The following is a 23898-nucleotide window of genomic DNA, read 5'->3' on the forward strand; positions in this document are numbered from 1 at the left end:
CCCGAGCACAGACGCCTACAGGTACTATCAGCTGTCAGTGACAAAGGGGCGTTACCCTAGTGTTTGCGATGATGTCACTACTACGCTGCTTCTTGCTATTGGTTCGAAAGCTTCCGGCTTCTTCTTCTGGAGAGAGAACCGCAGATGAAGGCAAACAAGAAGTCAGCGCTACAATGAGCAGATATTTTCATTAGACTGGGGGTAAAGTTCACTTCGCTCACAGTTTTACCCTTTCCCTAAACGCTCCGTGTCTTACTTGCCGTGTGGGATTAACGGAGCAGCTCGGCTGTCTGTCAGAGAGGATTATTTAACTCGAAGCTGACCGCAGCCATGATGGCGTCGAGCTACAACGCTAAGGAAGAGGACGGACACCACTCCGGCGCTTCGAGCGGCACCGGCGTTTCGAAAAATAAGAAACCGGACAACACGGCGTTCAAACAGCAGAGACTTCCAGCCTGGCAGCCCATCCTCACAGCAGGCAGTGTGCTGCCGGCTTTTTTCGTCATTGGGCTCATCTTCATCCCCATCGGCATCGGCCTGTATGTCACATCCAACAACATCAAAGAGTTTGAGGTACAGTCGCGCTCCTGTCCGCCTTTAACCGACTCTGGCTTCTTCTCGGTTCTTCTACACAGCCCGGTGTAGCTACACACCACTTATACACACAGTAAACCTGCTGAAGGAGGCTCACTAAACAGGAATAAGTGGTTCTTCGATAAGTGACGTAGCTTCTTTACGTCACGCCAATATTAACAATGTTAAGTGTAAAGATGAACAACATAGTTTGAAGCGCATTCATTCGACGTTACTTTTAAATGTGGTTGCCTTTAAGTTCCTACACACTTGTATCAAAGGTCGATATTAGACAACACCGGCACCACATATTTAAAATGGTAAATGGTAAATGGCCTGCATTTATATAGCGCTTTACTAGTCCCTAAGGACCCCAAAGCGCTTTACATTTCCAGTCATCCACCCATTCACACACTGGTGATGGCAAGCTACGTTGTAGCCACAGCCACCCTGGGGCGCACTGACAGAGGCGAGGCTGCCGGACACTGGCGCCACCGGGCCCTCTGACCACCACCAGTAGGCAACGGGTGAAGTGTCTTGCCCAAGGACACAATGACCGAGACTGTCCAAGCCGGGAATCGAACCGGCAATCTTCCGATTACAAGGCGAACTCCCAACTCTTGAGCCACGATCGCCCCATTTAATATTAATGAGGCTAGAAAGTGATCAGAATCACGGCTTATATCAGTGTGGATGATCATAGTTTGGGCAGTGTGGTTCAACAGCACCACAAACCACAGCCTCTAAAGTGGCTTTCACATGGCTTCAGAACAGTCTAAACAAAGCTGGACTAGAAGGTAAGAAACACAGGATGTGTCCGGCGTTCCTGCCTCAAAGTGGGCCTTTGAGGGCTGCTGTGATCATAAGTGATTGCTGCCTGTGCGTTAAACAAAGTGTTCCTGTATTTGATTCAAGTCTGTACCTTCTTCTAGTCATGTTGCTGCCCTGAATAGACAGGGCACTGAGTGTATTTCAACATCAGTTTATTTCCTCTTTGCTTCAGATCGACTACACTGGTGTGAGCAGTGACAGCCCGTGCTACAACTGTGCAAAGAACTTCACCTGGAACACCACAGAGCCCTGTGTCTGCACCGTCAACTTCACTTTGGCCCAGCCGTTTGAGGTGAGCTCAGATCCCCCACCAGCTTCCAGGCATTTGAATTCAATGAATAATGCATTCATTTACCTGCAGGACAGAGAGTGCTGCTTGTGCAATCCTAACAGTAACTGTCCATTAAGATCTATTTTGAGTACAAAGAACACTCAAGGTTTGTTTAGAAGCTGCTTTACTATTGATTGTTGTAGGTTTAAAATATGCTCTGCAGCTTTCAGAAGGCTTTATTGATTATTTATAAAAAGCTCTCAGTTGCTCGTCTGCACTCGTCTCATTTAACAGCTTGCATTTGGCTTGTAAAATAGCATTTTATAATTAAAATGTATGCATGCTTCTTTTCTGAGAAGCAGAAGGAAACCGGTATTTGTATTAAGTACACTGCACCCTGAACTGAGTGAATCACCTGAAGGTGGATTATTTTTGTCAACAAAGTTATTCACATTCAACAGAAAATGGAATCATGTGCTCTTTCAGTTTAACAAACCTGATGAAGTGAGTTGTGTAGAAACGAACAACAGCACTGAGCAACAAAGTAAATGAGCTGGACTTTAAATGTTTATTTCAGCGATCTCTTCATACTGAAAACAAACGCTTATGAATTTGCAAGATTAATGATTTTCTGGAGTACTGCTCTCTTGTCGTTTTGCAGCAGCACTATTGTGTTGTACCATGTTATTTTTATATTCCTTGTAGATTTCCAGCACCTGTAATTGTCTCTGGCTGGAGTAGCTATAAAATGAGGTTATTTAAAGTTTACTTTAGGGTCTACTTTACTTTAGGGTCTGTTAAATGAGGACTAAAAGTCCTCATTTAACAGACGGCAGAGAAAATAGGGAGAGAGAGCAGGAATGAAATAGCTCAAATAAACCTGCGCAGACTCAAACCCAGGGCCCTGCATTAAGGACTCCAGCATTTGGTATATGGGTTGCTAGCTCAACCAGGTGAGCTGTGGTGGTGCGCACAAAAAGCAGTTTGTAAAACTGGCCTGATTGCTCGAAACAAAGATGACACCGGTGCTGTAACGCTGTGGGAGAAACATCACCACCTGATCAAGCACCACAACCTTTTATGAAGGCACAGACTGTCAAGAAGACGGATGTCCCACATTAGATAAAGCTCATCTATGTTGTTAATCTTTTTACAGTTGTATTATTTATTTTTAAATATGTGTGGAGATCATTGGATTTGGTTTTATCTCCCAGTCCCAGTAACCACTGAGTTCAAATGAATTTCATCACTGTTTTCCGAAGGGGAATCTTTTAATCTTGATGATTTTCTTGATGATTTATGATGTTAATCATAGAGATTGTGTGTAAGACCCTGTCACAGAAAAGCTGCACATTCATCCTAGTTGTTACTGATTCCTAATTCTGTCAGCGATGCCGTCTCTTCTCTCGTACAGAGCAATGTCTTCATGTACTACGGCTTGTCCAACTTCTACCAGAACCACAGACGCTATGTGAAGTCCAGGGATGACAGACAGCTGAACGGTGACCTGTCTGCTCTGACGGTATGCTGCTGTACTTTTTGTGCCTATAGATAATTCAGAGAATCCAGTGAATGTTTCTTCCATCAGGTGAACATTATGTCCTTTTTCCAGGACCCCAGCAAGGAGTGTGAGCCGTACCGTAAGAGCGGAGATGTGTCCATTGCTCCATGTGGGGCCATAGCTAACAGCCTTTTCAACGGTGAGTGTGTTGAACAACTTTACTTTCCCTCTCTCAGCTGTTTAGCTTAACTGGAGTCTTATCTACAGTTTAAAACTGCTGTGTTAAAGCTTTGTAGAGCCTGATATCAGTACTGAATACACTGATTATGTGTTTCAGACACTCTGGTGCTGTACTACGTCGATTCCAACAACAGCAAAACTGAAGTTCCTCTGGTAAAAAAAGGCATTGCTTGGTGGACGGACAAGCATGTGAAATTCAGGAATCCTGCTGGAAACAGCAACCTGACTTTAGCTTTCCAAGGTGACATCTGCACACAGTTCACAGGACTCTGTAGGCTCGCAGGCTCGAGTTGCAATGACCAGCTGGGTTTTGTCTTCATCTTTCTCAGACACAGCGAAGCCGGTGAACTGGGCGAAGCCGGTGTACGAGCTGGACCCATCGGATCCCGATAACAACGGCTTTATCAATGAGGACTTCATCGTGTGGATGCGCACGGCTGCATTGCCCACCTTTCGGAAGCTCTATCGCATCATCCAGAAGAAGTCTGGCGCCACCCCAACTCTCCCCAACGGGAATTATATGTTGAACATCACCTACAGTATCCTTCACATTCCAGTAATTTCATTACTAGAGTTAGACATGCTGCTTTGAACAGGCTAGCGTGAGTTTTTTGTGTCTTACAAAGCTTAACAGGTTAAAATAATTGTATCAAAACAGTAATCGTAAATCATCCTCATGTCAGTCCTCAGTCTGCGCTCTGTGTTCCAGATCAGACGGTCTAAAGCTCTTTACTTGCAGTATCTCTGCTTCTTTGATTAGCACACGGAGAAGCTTTTGATTCAAGAGGTGTGCAGATATAAATATTTTAAACACATCTACATATACTCAAGTAAGTATACACTCTGGGCCACAAATAGATTATTATTTTATATTCCTTTATGGCCACAGTGTATCCATCTTCTATTGGCCCTTACAGCAGGATAACGCACCACGTCACAAAGTTGGTTCCTTGAATGTGATAAAGAGTTCAGTGCACTTCCAAATGCCTTCCAAAGTCAAGGGATTTAAATCAATAGAGACACTTTTGGGATGTGGTGAAACAGGAGTTTGTCCTTATCTCCAAAATATCTTCAAAATCAAAATGTTTCCAGCACCTTGTTGAAACTGTGCCATTAAGTCTGTTGTGAAGACAACAGCAAGGCGTACCTAATAAAGTGTCCATTGAGTGTAAAGATATTTGAAAAGATCATTTTTCTGGTTTCTCGAATCTCAGTAGATTAAGGGTGTATCAGTTGTTCGTGTGTGTGTGCGCTGTCATTTCTCTTTAACCGCATGTAATCAGATTACCCCGTACTCAGTTTTGATGGTCGCAAGCGGATGATCCTGAGCACCATCTCCTGGATGGGAGGAAAGAACCCCTTCCTGGGCATCGCCTACATCACCGTGGGCTCCATCTGCTTCTTCCTGGGTGTGGTTCTGCTCATCATCCACCACAAATACGACAACCGCAACACCAGTGCGGATATCCCAAGCTAAACGGCGCGTTCCACGCTCCGGCCTCTGCATGCACGAGTGCGTACACTGTACCAGGCTGTGGTGCGGTAGCGTCTCCAGTTTCTCATCAAAGCTGTGTTTAAGCGTAGCGAGGCGTCTCTGTGTATATAGCTTCAGGCCGATTTGCTGAGAATGTCTTTTTATGTCTTCAGGTTTGCAGTCTTTTATTTATCTGAACATTATCAAAGTACCTGTTTCATTTTAGCAGTGCTTTGCGAATGGCTTAATTATTGAAGGATGTATGTAATTTTAATGCAAGTTTTTGTCCATATTATGTAAAGTTATATGTCCTGCTGATGAATGTACCGTAATACTTCATTGACATACCTCTGTGGGTTCTGAGATTACCTTGAATACTGAAGGTGATTATGATTGCTTGGATAAATACTGATATTCAAGAGTCATAAAGCATTAATAAGAAGTAATAACAGAAATATGCTTTTCTGCCCTCCACTGTGACCGAGGAGCCAGTCTTTTATTTATTACTCATAAAACTTACTTTATACAGTATTCCTAATTCAAAGGTGGTGTCTCTGGGTGGGTGGAGCACGAGAATTCTTAATTTATTGTTTGTTGGTGGTTCGGCCAGAGTGTGAAATCATCTGTGATTGGTTAATGTTGACCAAACGATATGCACTTTAAAAGTGTCCCGTTTGTTCGGTTCCCCCTTGTTTCGCCCTTCTGGACTGTTCTTGGTTTATTATGCTGTTAAAACTGTTTCAATTTGAGCTCCTTGGCTTTTTATAAGGTTTGTAGGGTCCAATTAAAGAACTTGGTCAATGTATCGCTGTCATTTGTGATTATAATGGTACAACTCACACTGCTTCCATTATCCATGCTACTGTGTTTTGTGGGGATGTTGATGTGTTTTATTGGCATTTATTAACTTAATGAAATAAGGGAATATAAACCCCTCAAGAATTTAAACACATAAAAAGTAGCACTTTATAATGATGTCACACTATTAGTAAAGTATTAGTAAGTGCTTAATTCGTCATTTATATATCACTACTCCTCCTTAGTATGTCATTTATAAATCCAGATATAGTTTAATGATCATTACCAGCAGTGATAGCTCTGTGTGGTGCAACAGTAACACATCTGTATTGATAAATGACGTACTAAGGAGGAATAATGATATATGAATGAAACATTAGCTCATACCTTACTAATGCTTAATGGTGTGATGTTGTAAAGTGCTACCAATAAAAGAAGCTAAAGTAAAACCACCTTCTCTTCCACACAGTCCTTGTACTTAAAGCCTCACCTGTGTGGACTGCATCACTTAACCAGGTAAGGAGGAGGCTGTGTTTAATGTGTCTCTTATACACTCTCCTACTCTTAATGCTTCTGTGCTCCTCTTACTCACCGCTCTGGATTCAGTCACGCCCGTCTTACCAGCAGATTACCATCATCATCATCAGAACGTTGAATGGAATCTGACTGTCTCAGACACTGAAATACACGACAAAAACGATCATCAATAACACACCATACTGATAATCTCTGGGAACTGGGGAAAATGGGGAAGGTTAGGCAAAATGAAGAGCTAACTTTTGTTAAGAAGACTTTTATCTGCTGTATTTATCATAAAAAAACAGGTTTGTCAAAAGGCTCGAGCTAAACCTTTAAAAACTTAGATATGAAATAGATTAGACAGTAATTAGATTTACATTCATTCATGCCTAATTAGCGTTATATGAATTATGGACTGTGTATACCATTGAACTCATCTTTTAACTGAACTCACTGCAACGCACAGGGCTGACCAGCAGGTGTCGCCATTTGGCTTTATCAGCCTTTAAGGGCCTAATTGTAGGTCCGGTGGTTCCCACAGACAGACTGAGAACACAGAAGGAGAAAAACTCAAACATCTGAAAAGGTGAAGATCTTTCAGTATTATTTTATGGATTTGGGATGATTTGAAGTGAAGTTGTTTCTTGTCGGTTCACTTTTGACCAACGCTGCTGTTTTGTGCATCGTTGTGATCACAAGGCTCCTCCAGCAGTGTGGCGTCTTAAAGCTTATTATAAGTAAATCACAAGCAAATGTTTGCTTGAAATATTGTTTTTACTTTATGTGAATCTTTAGATGGAGGTACAGGATGACAGGCTGTATTTCTCAGTAAGTTACAGTAAAATGAAAGTGTCTCTTTGGATTTCCAGGTTCTAGAGACAGAACCTTGACTTTTTTGTAGCCTGGAGGATAAATATCTATGAGATACCTGCTGCATTATTGAAAGATCTCCGCCTGTAGGGGAGCTGGGCTTTTAGCAGTTATTCTTGTATGCTGCAAGTAACAAATCTTGCAAAGTCAACATTCAGAGTGTGCCAGGCTTTGCTGATCTTCCATAATACTAGAAATCTGGAGCTCTTGTTAGCAAATATCCAATCCTTGCTGCTAAAATCCCAAAACAAGCACTGTTCCAGCACATCATGTGATTGCTGTGGTTAACCAGAGTAGAGCTCTTTGCAAGCAAACTTTAGACATTCTTGTTGGGAGAAATTTGCTCAAATCATTTTTATATTATTTCTTTGTTTTTTTAGAAGCATGAACACAGAAACTGAAGCCTTTGAAGCAATAATGTGTTTTCATTCCTCCCCCTCTTTGATCAGGAGGACAACAGCATGCCCATCATCATCTAAAGGGTGGGTCAAAGGACGCTCCGCTCCACAGAGCCACAATGAGTCTCAGTGTGTTTGGTATGTCAGCTCTCGTCTGAGATTTGATGAGTCAGGCTAATTTCAGATGTCTCACTCTGTGTTTTGGATAAAACACGCCCGCGTCCCGACCCCAGCGTTTTAACCCAAACTGTCTTTTAAAGAAAAATGCCTGTAATTTGACGATGCATCATCGAGGCTGTTTGAAGTCTAGATTATTAACTTGTGTTGTATCTCGGTTACATCTGTAATTCTTGTTTGATCTCCTCACAAGGAGTGGATATGTTGTAAATGAGCTGTTAGTGCTGTGATGCCCAGGAAGCCACAGTGAAACAAGATCGCCCTCCTGGGTGTTTGTCTCATGGTGTAACTCTGTAAACGTTCAGTATTAGATGCTTGAGATCACTGCTTATTTATCGTGCAGATAAATCACACTCACTCTCTTTTTAAAGGAATGTTGGTATTTTTAACTAAAACCTGCAAAATCATTTATTCTACTTTGGGAAATATCCCAAGTATTTCCCAGTGTCCTGCAGGTTTTAGATGTGTCCTTGATCCAACACAGCTGATTTAAATGGCTAAATGACCTCCTCAACATGTCTTGAAGTTCTCCAGAGGCCTGCTAATGAACACATCATTAGATTCAGGTGTGTAGACCGAGGGTGAGATCTAAAACCTGCAGGACACCGGCCCTCGAGGCCTGGAGTTCGACACCCCTGCTTTAGACTTATTTCCCAAGCCTGTATCTGCTGTCTATCTCTAGTTTGACTACTAGAGGGCGCCATAAACCTTCGACTCTCAGTTTCAGGAGCAGCTGCTGCTCAAAATCCAGGGCTTCCCCAATAAAAGCCAACTAAACTCAGTCCTTTGTATTTTAAATAAACTTGAAAGACAAACGGACTGATGTGATTTCGCTTTTGTTTCTTTATGCATCTTGAGCGCATTATGGGGAGAATAACAGCAAAAAAGATTATTGTTTATAAATGAAAAAGTGAAGTTTTAATTTCAGCTGACATCTGTGTAAATAAGCTGGATAATGTTGCTCATTGCGCAAATAAGAAAGTTCCCCTCAGTGCGCTCTGGCCAAAGGTGCCCCTGCTGTGAAGTCACAATTGGCGCTGGAAACTCGTCGCCAGATCGAAGGAATGCTGGGAAAAATGTAATTTCCGAACACCCGGTCGGTCTTAGCGGGGGACATACATCAAGTGAAGGACGGCGCTTTCGTAAGAAGCCCATATGATGGTAAATTGAGAGCTGGGAACTCCCCCCTTATTAAGTAGCCGATGGTGGAAAGATTCTTCCCACTTGGAAAGAGGCTTTCCCTTCTTGGACATCTGCTGGCGGAGCTTCCAGTAGCCAGAGAGAGAGGAAAGGGGGTCCAGGAGCAGCTCCTGAAATTTCTTACTTTCCTGAGGGGGGAGGCTTCAAGCGGGCTGCGCTCACATTTGGTCCGTTCAGAATTTTTGGGGAACTTCAATAGGTGAGTAGACGAACTTTTATTTCTAACAATTAAGTTAAAGAGATCAACTTTTATTTTTCCTCACAAAATTTTGCTACAATATTTAAATTTTTTATTCACAGTTTTTCAGTTTAATGCGCTTTGATCACCAAACCAAGGTGAATGCTCTTAAAGCAAATTATAGAAGTTTGAAATGAGTTGTTGATCTGAGATTAGAAGATTTTTAAGATAAGAGCTCGATTTTTTTGTTGAGCTGAACAGATTTAAATGCAGCCACCGCGAGAGGCAGGTAAGCCTGTTGTAACTTAGATTTAGCCTAATATTTGTGTTTTATATGATCCAAGACATCCATTTGGATCCAGAGCTGCAGTGTCCTCACATGTGCACCAGGCGGAGCGCACAGCCTGTGGTTAAGTTTAAAGAATCCGAGTTATGCCCGAAGTGTCCCGTATGAGGACGGCTTATGAGTTTATAATAATAAAATAATGTCAAAAATGCAAATTAATCACATCCAAGTAAATCTGCAACAGGAAATGAATGTATTAAAAACAAACTTTTGCTTCTATGATTTTTTTTTCTTTTCCCAAGGGAACCCTTCCCCAGTTAGAGAAGATTTAGGGAAGGATAGAGGAGTAATATATTTTCCATTTCATATACATGAAAATTAATCATTACCGAGTAGCCCGTGATATCACAGACTTAGTGATATCATAAGGTCCTCCAGTCTTCATCCCCGTAGGTGTTATGTGAACGAGAACCAGCCAGACTATGCTGGATGTAATGATCCGCACAGCAAGCTGCCAAAGTCAGCAAACAACCAGAAACACATCCATTTTCCAGTTTATGCACTGGAAAATCAAAACTGAATTGCATGTGTTGGATATTTCTTTCATTCTCTTAATACTGAATAACTGCAGAGCTTCATTCAGTGGTAAGAAAAGCGCTCCCTCAGGCCATGGGAGTCAACTGAAGGCAGCAAGGTGTGGTTGGTTGTGTAAAGGAGTCTAGGTGGATCCAGCAGTTTTTTGTGTCGGGACTGAAAGCGATGACTGACTAATTAAAGTTATTTATCTAGATTTATATTCAAAGAAACATGATCCAGGGAGAAGTGCGTGCACGCTGTCTAATTGTAAAGGCGAACGGTTCGCTCTCAGGTCATGCTTTAGACGCAGCTCTAAGTTAGGTGTAAAGCTGATGCCTGGACACCACAGTGAAAAAGTGAGCTGAGATGTGCAAATGTCCTTTTTTGTTGTTGTCTGCAGACTTTTTGATGCGCTGCTGACCCTTTAGAGCCAAACATGAAGATAGGGCTGTCTCTGGCCACGGCTGCCTTCCTGGCGGCCCTGTTGTCCTCCATAGATGCTCAAGGTAAATACAAACCATCTGGCCTCACTCTCCCCACACACACTATTCAACTCTGTCCAGTCTTTATCTCCTCCTTTTCTATTTTTACCTCTTATCTCCACTCCTTATTGAAGCTACTGGAATTAATGTGAGCGATTCATCACAACCAAACATGAACTGTTTGTACTGACTGAATAAAGTTATTCTTATTTCATATGTATGATATGTTGACTATGTGACTGATTCCTTGATGTCTGTCATGCTTTTATTCCTCAGTAGTGGCATATTTTCCCAATTTATCTATCAGGACTCATTGTTTGCTTTGATGTGAACTCCAAATCCAGATCCCACTGACTTGGAATTAAACTGTAATTTAGGAGTTTTAAACCAACAATGCACGAGCAATTTTCTCATCCAGATTTGGCACATGTGAGAAACCGTGCACACGAAAGTTTATTTAATTTCCAGTTTCTAACTGAATGTATTAAACAGCAGGACACAGACTACAAGTATAACAAAAGGCATTTTGTGGTTAATGTTTCCTTATAAATGTTTTAGCACAGTTTTTGCTATTTCAGTTTTACACTTTTTCCAAAGCAAAAATGGGAAGACGGCCCGAACCGGGTAGTTAAGCACTGATTAATCTGGCTTACATAAATGTTATCATCATTACACTAAAGGTGCAGAAAGATCCCCAAAACATATGCAAATTTCTTTTGTAGTGGTTCTAACAGCTGTTAAAACATTAGATTATTGTGCATGACAGCAAAAGCACAAAAGATAAAGTAGAATACAGTCATTTCAGTTTTAATAATAAATAGAAATGTGAAAAGTGTATTAAGTGCTCAATTTACAGAAGCAGCGTCCTACTGGAGTAGAGTCATTTAAGTGGGCAGAAGTGGATCTGTGCAAGAAAAATGCAAGTGATTAAAACTCGAGTGTCGTGCTTTTTCCTTTCCAAAACTGATTTCACGCTTCTACATTACAGTTTCAGTAGAAGCTAAATGATTTTGCTCCACATGTGACATGATGTAAAACGTCATCAATGGTTAGGAATCGGTTGTAGCAGGAGTAGTTCTGACAGAAAATGACTTAATGTAATTACATATTCAAACATCTCCGTCCAAAATAATGACAAATCTAGAGAGGTGGTATGAAATCCTGCTCTCACACGGCCGAGGAGTCTGCGCTCGGGTATCTCCGCTAACCGAGTGGAAAGATGAAATAGGAGAATAGCCAATTAATCCTCAGACAGCACAAAGACAAAGGGCCTTTCTCGAGCTTCTTTGCGGGCATTTGTGAAAATGCTGAGTTGCAGGACATATGGAAAGTTAATATGCAGTAATGTTTAATGTCAGCACAGGCTGTGGAATTACTTTGGCATCTGTCCTGCCTCTTTGGGAGAGTCAGTGTTCTTTCCTCCTCTTCTTGGTCTCTCCTATTGGCAGCAGCTCAAGTCAGGATAGCTGGTTGGCTGACTGACTGCTGGAGACTGAGGTAACACAACGGGAGCCAGATTCTGGCCCCTGGAAGACAGAAGTGTCCTTTATTATGAGCTGATGGGACAGACGTCCATATAACAAACGCAACCGCAAAGTCCAAATAACCTACCCGCGATTATTTTGACAAAACCACCTTTGTTCCTCAGCTACATTTTTTTAGAGCAGACAGACATGCGGTGAAAGGAACTGTAGCAAATCAAAACAAGATGCTCAGACAAGCTCGCCATGAACAAACGTGGGAGCGGCAGGCGCATCCTGCAGCTGAATTTTCCACCCATCGTCCACGCTGTGCTACTCAGTACCCCTCCCCAACTCATCCACACCCAAGTACCAACACATACTATACACCCGTACCGTTTTGGTGTTGGAGATGAGTACTCGTGGAGAAATCAGGGGCAACATGGTCCACCGGGGCTCCTTGAGTTGAGATGCCAGGTTGGTGATCCTCCAATGCCAGTTTTTAAATATTTGGTGGGCTCCTCTTTGTCATCTGCCTGTGCACTCAGTGTGTCCCAAGCTATGGCTTCCTCCTCATAGTATATTTTACAATGATATTCTTGCCGCCCACGGCACTCTTATGAAGCATGCACCCAGTACTGCATCTCATGCATGTTCGCGTCCCCGCCACTACACGGATAAACGAGGACCCGCACCGGAGGACCACGTAAGATTGGTTGTGCTAACCTCATTAACCTCACGAAAATTAATTTGATTAATTGCTCGAGTTTTGTGTTGTTGACACTAATCTACTGAGTGAAAAGACTTTCAGAGCTGCATGTATGATTACAAGAGAAGTAACTGAAAGATGAGCTCACAAAATATGAACTAACACCCACACAGTGACCCGACTCTAACAGTGGTTAACCCGGTTGACAGAAACGCAGTCAGAAGTTTGCTACTAGTTCCTGAAATACTCTGATGTGACTTTAATGCATGTGTGGTACTCACGTACTCAAACGTTAACACCGTCTCTTTGACTCTGCCTGCCTGCAGCCGACAAGACGTAAGAAAGAATATCATTCTAAAATATGTTTGTCATCTCTGTCTCTGTACATGGAAAACTAATGTCCAGCCGGTCAAAGTTGTTGAGTCAAACAACTTTCTCATGTACACACTGCATGATGTTGTCATCAAGTCAGCTCCATGTAAAGGCCTGCGGTCTTCTCACACTGTATATGTCTTCTCGTATTTATTTTACATGCACACCTTTCTCTGTAAAAGCACATTTGGTTGTCTGAAGAAGTCTTGTTCTCTCACACCTTCTTGTGCATTTTCGCTGCTGCTGAAAAAGTACACAAGAGTCGCCGGTGACGAATTGTGTATTCTTTTTGAAAGGTTTGCAATGGATGTGTGCCACACGCTTTTGTAAAGAGTCGTAAGCAAATAAACAACAAAGTATTTTTTTGTCCCTCAGATATGTTTATATACGTTGTGTATATAACATATGGTGTTCATTTTGTCACTCCAACAGCTACATGGCATCGTTGATTCCATTGTATAATCGGTAACTTAAGAATGAAGTCACTGTTGTGTTTGTTACTCTGAGCTCGACTCCATCATAAAGGCAGTTTAATATGTGGTCGGGGCATGCGTTGTAACTGCACTTAGCATGTGTTGGATGGTTCACTCAGTGTCTGCACTTTGGTGGCGTTTGCGTGGATTCGTGCACTTGACGTGTATGCCAGTGCTTGAGCTGCCGGGCCGTCTCGGCTGGGCAACTCAAACAAGCGCCATTTTGCTCCAAAATGGCTTCTCACACTTTTCCATTGTCACGTGTTCCTCACCTGTCACCCTCACAGAGGGACGTGCTGTGTGTTTGGCCCCAACAACGAACAAGTCCGCTTCAGCCACGAAGTGTTTGTCGTTGGGATTAATGTGAATGTTTAATCAAAGCTGCGTATATTTGATCAGAAATACGCCCACGGTCACACGCGTCTTGTGATTTAACAGCGTTTCGTCTCTTATTTGCAGTGGAACCGCCCTCAAACTTGAAATTTCACATTCTAAATGAGAATACAGTGGAAATGTCGTGGGTGAGACCCTCGGCAACGATAGAGGGCTTCAGAATACAAGTGCAAGTGCCGGATGGAGGTCAGTGCGTGTGTTGGTGTGCTGAGACTACAAACGGTTTGAAACCCCAGCAGCTTTCTAACTTCCTGCTTTCCTCCTCATAGATGAACCGACCAGAGAATTTACCCTAGCTGCATCTGCCACTATGACATCACTCACTGACCTGACCCCTGACTTGGACTACTCTGTGTCAATCAGCTCCTATTATGGCTCAGAGGAAAGCCTCCCCATCTTTGGACAACTGACCAGTGAGTTGATTATGCTTTATAAACATATTTTTCAGTGGAAAACAGGTTTTTAAAAAGTAAGTGTATGTTTTTACGCTCTATAATGTTCTTATTGTGTCCTGATGTGAATTGGAGGGACATCAGGAAATCACTTTTCCTTGCTGGCTATTGAAACCTCTGAATTATGTTCACTGATACAAAGCATTTACTCCCTCGGCAACACGGAGAGAATTTAATCATATAATATGCTAGTAAAAGTCAAGTAATAGCATTTCCATCCAGCCATAAAAAATCTAGGAAAGGGAAAAATCACATCTGTTTACCGACTCTTGAATTGCTCGCTGTTTGTAGTTAATGCAGCGTTTGTGTGCGTACGGAGCTGCTTTTATGATGTGTTGATTTTCTTGCCTTTTCCGCTGTGAAAAAGTACACAGTGAGGCGGCAATGTGCGGCGCTAACTCACCGAGTGTTTCCTGTGTTTCAGTCCAGTCCAGTAACAGCAGCGGACGAGTCAGGAGGCCACAGGCAGATGCAATCAGTGAGTATGCGTACTGCAGTGTCGGCCAAAATCCAAACAGACCCGACCCTTCGCAGGGCTTTCCGAACTTTTAAAATGTATTTTTTCCTTTTTGACTGTCATCATAATATTTTTCCCATGGAATAATTTGGTCAGGCATCTTACTGGGTTCTAACTGGGTAGGCAGACAGGGTTTTGGCAGTGAGTGGAAAGGCACATTGGTTCCTTTAATTCTAACCAGCAGGCTGGTTAGAATTAAGAAGAAAAAAAAAGGAAAGGAAGGCTTGAAGCTGCAAGAGAAAAGCTCCCTTGAGCTCTCAGCTTCACCCTTAAGGAGAACGATTTTGGAGTGGAAAGGAGCAGGAGGCCGGTCTGAAGTACTGTTCCTCTAAGACGAGTACAGCTTTGATCAAGCGTCGCCATTGCAAACTTTCCTCAGCTTATTCAAACTGTCCGTGGTGACTGACGGGCAGACGTGCTCACTTTCCCCTCATATGATGATTGGAAACTGTAACCATGTGTGCAGATCCTCTGAAACATTAAGTCAGAGCATTTTGACTAAAGATGCCTTTTTCTGAATGTTTCATGTGAGACAGGAGGAATCGAATTTAGAGTCAATGAGAGCGCAGGGAGCGAGGATTAAAGTCCATCCACATAAGCCCTGCCAATTAGCATTTCAACTTAAATGTTCTGTTGCATCTATGATTTAAAGGCTTCAGGATCTCAGTGTTTAAAAGTAGATATTGCCAGTGGAACTTCTGCTGAATATTTAGTCTACAAAAGCACATTTTTGCCTCAGTCTGCTGGAATAACTGCACCAGCCCACTTTTGGCAATGGCTCAGAGTTCCTTTGAAGCAAGAATGCACATCTCTCAGTCATCCAACTACCTGTCAAAGATTTTATTTTATTCAGACGGACAGAAGAAATGCCATGATTTAAAATATCACCGTGAGATGTAAAGAATGTAGTTTTCTGCTTTCTGAGATTTTAACCCCATCATTCACCAAAAGTGAAAGCCAGTCCATTCCTAATTTGAATCAGTTAAAGTGTGTTTATTCATTCTCTCATCGACTGTTCTCCTGACTGACGGTCTTTCCTGTCCGCCGTCTGTCCTCAGAGTGTTCGGTCAGTGCGATAACCGACTTGGTTTTCCTGGTGGACGGCTCTTGGAGTGTGGGAAGAGAAAACTTCAAACACATCCGGAGCTTTATCGGCTCGCTGGCAGGGGCCTTTGACATTGGCGAGGACAAAACCCGGGTGGCGGTGGTTCAGTACAGCTCAGACACTCGTACAGAGTTCCCCCTCACTCGTTACACCAGGAGAGGAGACCTGCTCCAAGCTATCAACTCACTTCCGTACAAAGGAGGAAATACCATGACAGGTACGATGTTTGTCAGGAGGCTTTGAATCTCGTTTTTTAACGTGATTGTGAGCGAGGACTTAAAAATACACATGAACTTCTTTTTAAAGGCGATGCCATAGAGTACCTGGTGAGAAACATTTTCACTGAGGCAGCTGGATCCAGGAAAGCTTTTCCAAAGGTAGCCATGATCATCACTGATGGAAAATCCCAAGACCCAGTGGAGGAGCATGCTAGAAGACTTAGGAACATTGGAGTGGAAATATTTGTCCTAGGTATGGTTTATTATTCAGTGTTTTTTTTCTTTCTGATTTGTGCTTTCCCATGTGAAAGTCTGCCTGTTCTCAGAAACCATTTGATTTTCCATTGACGGCTCGTTTTAAAATCCAGTTTTGCCCCAGTAAAAGTCAAATACTGTTGTATTGCCTAACATAAGCAATGCCCTAAATCACATCTGTAAAGCAGACAGTCCTAACACATGAGTTACTGTTTTTCCTTCACAGGTATCAAAGGAGCAGATGAGGATGAGCTCAGGGAAATAGCCTCCACACCTCACAGCAAACACGTGTACAATGTGCCCAACTTTGACATGATCCAGGAGGTCCAGAAAGAGATCATAACACAAGTGTGCTCCGGTGTTGACGAGCAGCTGAGCTCTCTGGTCAGCGGAGAGGAGAGTGAGTCAAGTGATATTTAATACATGCCCATGCAGGATTCATCTAAAATGCTGTTACAGTATACTGATGTGCAGCATCTTGTTTACTTTGATGCGTCCCACAGTGGTGGAGCCAGCCTCTAACCTGAAGGTCACAGAAGTTTCATCCAAGTCAATGAGGGTGACATGGGACTCGTCTCTGGGTGATATCACGGGCTACAAGCTAACCCTCAATCCCATGCTGCCCGGCATGAAACGCCAAGAGCTGTACATTGGGGCTGGACAGACATCCGTCAACGTCCGTGACCTTTCCCCCGAGACCGAGTATGAAATCAGCCTGTACGCACTCAAAGGTCTGACTCCCAGTGAAGCCATCGTTGAACTGGAGAAGACGCAGCCTGTCAAGGTGTCAACAGGTGAGGTGGTCTGCTGTCACGTGTGGTCAGCTTTTAAGTTTGATGTACTCATGAATGAATCACAGGCAGTCATGTGACTTGGTTTCCTGTCTTTTTCAAGAGTGCTCTCTGGGAGTGGATGTGCAGGCCGATGTAGTCCTGCTAGTCGATGGCTCGTACAGTATCGGATTACAAAACTTTGCAAAAGTCCGTGCCTTCCTGGAGGTTCTGGTCAACTCCTTTGACATCGGACCAAACAAAATCCAGATTAGCTTGGTCCAGTACAGTCGCGACACATACACCGAGTTTGCCCTCAACACTCACCACGACATTAACGCTGTCGTCAGAGCTGTGCGCACCTTCCCCTACCGCGGCGGTTCCACTAACACCGGCAGGGCCATGACTTACGTCAGGGAGAAGATCTTCGTCCCAGCTCGTGGAGCGAGACAGAACGTCCCCCGCGTCATGGTCCTGATCACAGATGGAAAGTCGTCAGACTCTTTTAGGGATGCGGCCACCAAACTGAGGAATATTGATGTGGAAATATTTGCTGTTGGCGTGAAGGATGCGGTGAGATCAGAGCTGGAGGCCATCGCTAATCCACCGTCTGAAACCCATGTGTATGAGGTGGAGGACTTTGACGCTTTTCAGAGGATCTCTAAGGAGCTGACTCAGTCCATCTGTCTGAGGATTGAACAGGAGCTGCTCAACATCAAAAAGAGAAGTAAGTAGAAGAAGATCAACTCCTTTACTATGATCTGGAGTTCAGATTTACTTTTCTTTCTGATGGTTTCCATGTGTTAGCACCTTCACACTGGTCCACAGGATATTAGACACTGAAATGTGACCGCATTTTTAGGCGCTGACGTAGTGGCAAATAGCCAGTGCAGTCATGGAAAAGCTAAACAGAGAAACGCATTTTGTAAATTGCTGTCAGACACAGCACAGGCAAAATTTAATCATTTCATCAGAGTTGCCAATAAACATACCACAAAAACCACGGACGTGCCTCTTGAATGAGCTCAAGTGATACCGAGAGCTGCAGCCCAACACACTCGACAATCAGCCAGTGCGCTGTTCAGTGCTTCAAGATCTCAACTTTTGAAATCCATATTTGTTGAACTACAGTAGCTTTATAAATGTCACGTGCAGGTGAGGTTCTAACTACCTGACTACCTCTTTGATTTTCAGGTTTGCTTCCACCGAGCGATTTGCGCTTTTCCGAAATTACCTCCCGAAGCTTCCGTGCTACCTGGGTACCTCCTCTTGCCAATGTTTTGTCTTACCTGCTACGTTTCCGCAAGGCGGAAGATGTCACCGGAGACTACATTTCCCTGGCGTTGCCCGGCGATACCAACACAGCTGTCCTTCCCCATCTTTATCCCCTCACCACCTATGAAGTCAATGTCTTTGCTCAGTATGATAAAGGAGACAGTTTCCCTTTGACCGGTGAAGAGACAACTCTCGAAGGTAAGAGATTTACCTGAATTTAACAGAATGTAATCAAAATGAAAACACTGAGCATCTAAGATTTGCGTTTTTCTTCTCAGAACAAGGAGCTGTAAGAAATCTACGAGTGACAGAAGAAACAACCAACAGTTTCAAGGTGTCATGGCAAGCCGCGCCGGGTTCAGTGATCAGATACCGCCTGTCCTACGTCCCGCTGAGCGGCACAGGAGAGATACTGGAGGCTCAGACCCTTGGCCCAGAGACCACCATAGTCCTCCAGGAGCTCTTCCCCATCACTACCTACCGTGTGTCTGTGTCTGCTGAGTATGCATCTGGCCTTGGAAGCGAGATGCAGGTGGATGGAACCACCAAGGAGGGTGAGCGAGGACAACTGCTGACACTATTGTCAAACTGAAGTTTTGAGAAATGTGAATTTTGAGAAATGATCCATTTTGATCTGTTTTCAGTCCGCGGCTCTCCCCGTGACCTGCGTGTCTTCAATGAAACAATATCTACAATGAAACTGGCGTGGAGGGCTGCTCCTGGCAATGTTCTTCAATACCGCATTGCCTTCAAACCTGCTGAGGGAGGTGAGAGGAAGGAGATCTCTGTCAAAGGAGACACCACCCAGGCTGTACTGAAGAACCTCCAGCCAGCCACTGAGTATGAGCTGTTTGTCAGCGCTCGCTATTCTTCTGGTTTGGGTGATCCTCTCCTGGGCACCGGAACCACCTTAGAAGGTAAGAGACACTGCCATATTGGTGCTTTAAAGCCTTTGAAGCACAGTCGGATCATGTTTATTTCCAGTGTTTGCAGCATGCTTTGTAGATGTGCTTAGTATTTCCAGCTTAACAGGCCCCCTATTGTGAAACTACACGCATCTGGGAACTTGTTTCCTGTCCTCTAAAGATCCCTGCACCAATAAAGTGAAAGTTGGGTAGTACTTTGGAAGGTTGGTCTGAAAAATATGGAATGTGTAAGCGTTCTTTTACTTAAATCGGTTTGGAAAATGTCATTAAAGTGCTGGTTAAGGTTAGGGATAAGGTTAGGGTTAGGGCTGGAATACATGGCTGTAACATGTATGGGAACATGTGGGAGCGTCATTCTACTGGATTTCATCCGTAACCCGGCGCGTAGCATAAGAACGCAGAAAGTCACCTTTCGTGTTCCTCAGGAACGCCTCAGGACTTGACAAATCGTCAGTATATTACGCCTCGGGAGTGAGAACGGGCTGGACTCCTAGCTCGGGGTGACTTTGCCACCCATGAAGGCAGTCAGATGGAAATGAGTGGGTGTGGAATGCTTGTAAACCTATGGAATGACTTGGAACTGACTTTGAGAGGCATATGCTCGCCTGGTGAGACCTTTGCATCTCTGTGACACATGTGAATGATTGTTTTAGAGTAGCTCAGCGGGGATGTCTCTCTATCGGTAATTGCTACTGATTGCAAATTCTGTTTATAAAATCAGAGGAATTTTATTAGTTGTGCATTCAGTTTTATTGGGGAGCTAGCTGTTCTGGCCCAAATTCTGGTTTAAACAGACAATAATTTGAATCTCAGTAATGTGTGAAGAGATAAAGTCTGCTGTTGTTTTGGCCAAACTGTTAATAAAAGGGCAAAAAAAGAAAGTAGACTTGGCAGATTTCACTTATGAGTCCTTTTTGGGTAGTTAAAGATCAGAGAATGAATTTTGCAGTAATAGAAAAAGTGGGACTGTGTTTTCTTCATCTTGTCGAGTGCCAAGATGAAAATGGCACGGTGGCTGTTTTTCATCACATCCAAGCTGTGCCTCATTTGAATCAGAGTCTTCTCTGAAAGCAATTTAAGCCCTCGGACATATTAAAGTCATTCTGCCGAGCACAATGTGAGGAGTACATTTCTTGGTCTTTACAATTATGTTGTTACATTGAAACCACTGGCGAGGTCCTGCGTGCTGGATATATCTGCTTTTAATAGGCTTCCCAGTGCAGGTTGAATAAGAAGACTCGAGTGCAAAAAATTAACTAAATTTCCGTCTTGAATTTACAACTTCAACAAAGCATTTTTGTGTAAATTTCGGTGACCATAAAAATGTGGATGAAAAGTGGTCTCGTCTTTATTTCTTGCTGTTCCCACACTGACCAGAGAACCCAGTCTTGATTAAAGCTGTCTCCACAGGTCAAATCTGTGCAGTCAGCCCCACACCCCCACAGGAAAAAGCTCCATGACAAAGCACTCTGTTTAGGCATTTTTTATTAAGCTGTCATGATATCAGCATGCCTAAACACTGATCTCATTGTGTGCCACTCTTTTTGAGTGACCCACTCTGTGAAGTCCATGTAGGCAAGAACTGGAAGAAAGTGGCTCGCACAAAGGCCTCTCTTATGGCCAACAGAGGATGGTAGACAATACAGAAGCCTTGAGCAGAGCAGAATTAAATCATCCTGAAACGAGTCAGTGGGAGCAGAGAGAAGGTGTGACACAGAATGCTTACATCAATGTGTTAAATGTGGATATTATACACAAACTATTTACTTAAGGAGTGGGAGTGTTAGTCGGCATGTGGAAGATGTTACCTAAGAGGACCCTGAAAGCTGGGTGAGCTGTCTGTCTCGTCTCAGGGAGAGCCGTCTGTTCATCTTCCTCCAGGGTGGGGCAAAGGACAGGCAGGGGCAGAGAGAAAGGCAGAGGGAAAACAGGGTACTTGAAAATGTGAAGCACAATGCCTCAGGGTGACCTGGTGGGATAAAGGGCTTTTTCTTCCCTAAGAGGTCAAACGTTCAACCCCTCATTTATCAAATGCTTAACTACCTGCATGACACCTCTGACGTGTTTATGCTATGAAGGACTTTCGAGCTTTGACTTGCACAAAAGCTCGGCACCAGGTGAGGTTGTAGCGCTTTGGCTCGGTTTCCTCTTTAACCTATCCCTTTAATGAATTTTGTACAGTGCCAGACTCTTTGGCGTGCCACATATTTTTTTCCACCACTGTAAAAGGTCCTTTGAGGTAAAAAGACTAGGGACAGGCAACCCTGGCTGACAGACACTGAAGACTTGATCTTCGTGGCCCACGTGCACGTCTTAGCCGACCAAGAGCAATAAAGCAAAGGAAGCTTGAACCCGGCTGCCAGTGCTGAGATGGCACAATGTATTTCCCGATGTGATTTTGAAGGAGTTTGCAGAGAAAGCAAGCGTGCTCAGTCTAGTCAGGTAATTCCAGAAATATATACAGTGACCCACTGGAGTCTATCTAGCTGCGTAAAATGATTAGGACAGTGCTGGCAGGTTAGACGTGTTTCCTTTGCATTTCCCTTGCCTGCTGGCACCACTGATTTCTTTCAAGTGCAGTCATTTATATTTTCGAGCTTTAGACGTCGTTGGCTGCAGATGTGAAGGTTATGTCAGCACATGCCCTGCAGGAAATCTCTCAGATGATCTTCGGTTGTGTCATATGCGGTTTTCTAGACATGGGTGAGGCCTTACTGTTATTTTGTGAGCTGCCCTCGTTCCAGATCTTAATTTGAGAGTTCCTCGTCTTGATGGGTAGGATGCTCAGGAGGCGGGTGGGGTGTTATACAGAGGTGGCTATAATTCTTCTATTTTGATAGGTGGCACTGTAAACAATGCAACAAGATCTAAACATGTGTTTTGTAACCAAGCACTGAACTACAAACTGTGCAGAAAAGAAGTGAAACTTGTTTTTTTGCATTGCTGTAGAGGTTTTGCTTGGACTGGAGCATGTGTTTCACGTATATGTGCTCCCCTTCTCTATAGCTTGTCTGCAAGTGCTGATGAAAATTGAGCCGCTGTCTGCAGAAACCATTATGTTGCGATTTTTTTTCGCCGTTGGTTCATGCACAGCCGGTAAAGTCAGTCAAGTTCATCTGCTTGGCAAAGATAATTCTTTTGATGGAACGATCTGGGTATTTATGAGCGGCCCACGCTGTTTTCATGGTATCCATAAATCTGGAACTCTTCATTAATTTGTGGTCGTGGCCGTTGCGCTTGACAAGTGCCTCCTCTCTTTGCTCTCAAGGTGCAGATTTCTGCTTGGCAGGCATGCCCGGTGCTGTTACTTCCGTTCGCTTTCCAATTCAGCCAGACTGGATGAGTCGCAGGGCCTGAAATCATCATGTATTTCATTTATAGGACTTTTCTGTTCCATTACATTCTTTTCAACTGCATTTTTGCTTTTATTAAATCTCATTTGGTGAGGTTTGATAGATGAGGTTTGAGTGGGACCACCCAGCAGCTCTGCTCTGCTCGCCCGCAGTGGGTTAGGTGTTTGAATGAGGATCAGGATCCCGGAGGTTGTGTGGGAGGCTGTGCGTGGCAGCTCATCCTCATCCTCCTGTGATATATCCAGCTCCTCTATATGGCGGCCAGATTGAAGAGCCGTCTCAACACGAGCGTCCCTCTCAGCCAGTCGTGCGCTGGCCGCTCGTTGCGAGACGCCACCGCAAAGTTCCCTTCGCTGCCTTTTCTGCAGCTTTCTCCTCTCATGACAGCCTCCTAGGAAAAGAGAGTGAAGGAGAAAAACGGCGAGCACAGCATCTGCAATTGTAGCAAGCGCACATTTCTGGATCGGGTTTCCTCTGCTTCAATGGAAAATTAAAGAGCTGTCAGGAGAGGTGCTGAGGATATGTGATTAGTTCTGCAGAAGTTTTTCCAACCGTCTCTTATTATGAAGGGAGAAAACTGTGGGTGCTCAAACACATCCTCAGGGGTTAAAGTGGAGACAGATGAGTGATGTCTGGTGGTTTATCACCGCCATTGTTCATTCTGTCCATTTCCTCAGATCTTTATATGTCTGCATTAGCAGAACTAACAGCATCTCAGCCCAAATGTAAAGTACTGCATCAACTCATAACAAACTTCTATGTCTGATCTACTTCTGCCTTTGAATCTATCCCCCAGTGCTCGGCTCACCCAGAGACTTGGTGACCAGCGACGTCACCGACACCAGTTTTGTCGTGTCTTGGAGCGCGGCCCCGGGTAACGTTCGTCAGTACAGGGTCATGTACAAGTCTCTGTTCACTACGGAGTCTGGGGAAGCAGTAATACCAGGAAGCAGCACCACCACAGTTTTGCAGGGTCTCACCCCAGAGACACGCTATGAGGTGTCTGTGTTTGCCGTCTACGGCCATGGAAGGGGCCAGCCATTGGTTGGAGAAGAAACCACAGATGGTAAGTTACTCTTCTTCTTTCTTGATACGTTCTTGGTCTGTTTTGCTTTCTTTGTCCACACTTCAGACTTCCTACAAAAAGCCTACGAAGGCTTCATCTCGGTCATGCCTAGAAAGTGTGAAGCTAAGTATGTGTGATGTCACCGTACAGCCATAAAACCACAGAAGACACAAAGGGACC

The 23898-nt window shown here is 43.8% G+C and overlaps 2 protein-coding genes across 2 annotated transcripts in view; both read left to right on the top strand.

Annotated features, from left to right (window-relative positions):
- Positions 1-101: 101 nt before the first annotated feature.
- On the top strand, positions 102-5693 carry LOC134645859 (cell cycle control protein 50A-like). Its single transcript, XM_063499473.1, has 7 exons — positions 102-573; positions 1577-1696; positions 3090-3197; positions 3288-3375; positions 3514-3657; positions 3746-3955; positions 4700-5693. The coding sequence occupies exons 1-7, from the start codon at positions 331-333 to the stop codon at positions 4891-4893; spliced, it is 1107 nt and encodes a 368-aa protein (XP_063355543.1). The 5' UTR covers positions 102-330; the 3' UTR covers positions 4894-5693.
- Positions 5694-8889: 3196 nt separating this feature from the next.
- Positions 8890-23898, top strand: part of col12a1a (collagen, type XII, alpha 1a) — a 46952-nt gene continuing 31943 nt past the window's right edge. Inside the window, exons 1-14 of the mRNA XM_063497444.1 lie at positions 8890-9051; positions 10293-10398; positions 13848-13967; positions 14051-14194; positions 14658-14711; positions 15809-16072; positions 16162-16326; positions 16555-16728; positions 16832-17122; positions 17223-17825; positions 18293-18571; positions 18652-18927; positions 19018-19290; positions 23449-23718. Of these exons, the coding sequence (XP_063353514.1) occupies positions 10329-10398; positions 13848-13967; positions 14051-14194; positions 14658-14711; positions 15809-16072; positions 16162-16326; positions 16555-16728; positions 16832-17122; positions 17223-17825; positions 18293-18571; positions 18652-18927; positions 19018-19290; positions 23449-23718 (2983 nt within the window). The 5' untranslated portion in view covers positions 8890-9051; positions 10293-10328. The remainder of the gene's footprint in view (positions 9052-10292; positions 10399-13847; positions 13968-14050; positions 14195-14657; positions 14712-15808; positions 16073-16161; positions 16327-16554; positions 16729-16831; positions 17123-17222; positions 17826-18292; positions 18572-18651; positions 18928-19017; positions 19291-23448; positions 23719-23898) is intronic.

The sequence above is a fragment of the Pelmatolapia mariae genome, linkage group LG16_19 (assembly GCF_036321145.2).
Source record: "Pelmatolapia mariae isolate MD_Pm_ZW linkage group LG16_19, Pm_UMD_F_2, whole genome shotgun sequence".
NCBI classification, from domain to species: Eukaryota; Metazoa; Chordata; class Actinopteri; order Cichliformes; family Cichlidae; genus Pelmatolapia; species Pelmatolapia mariae.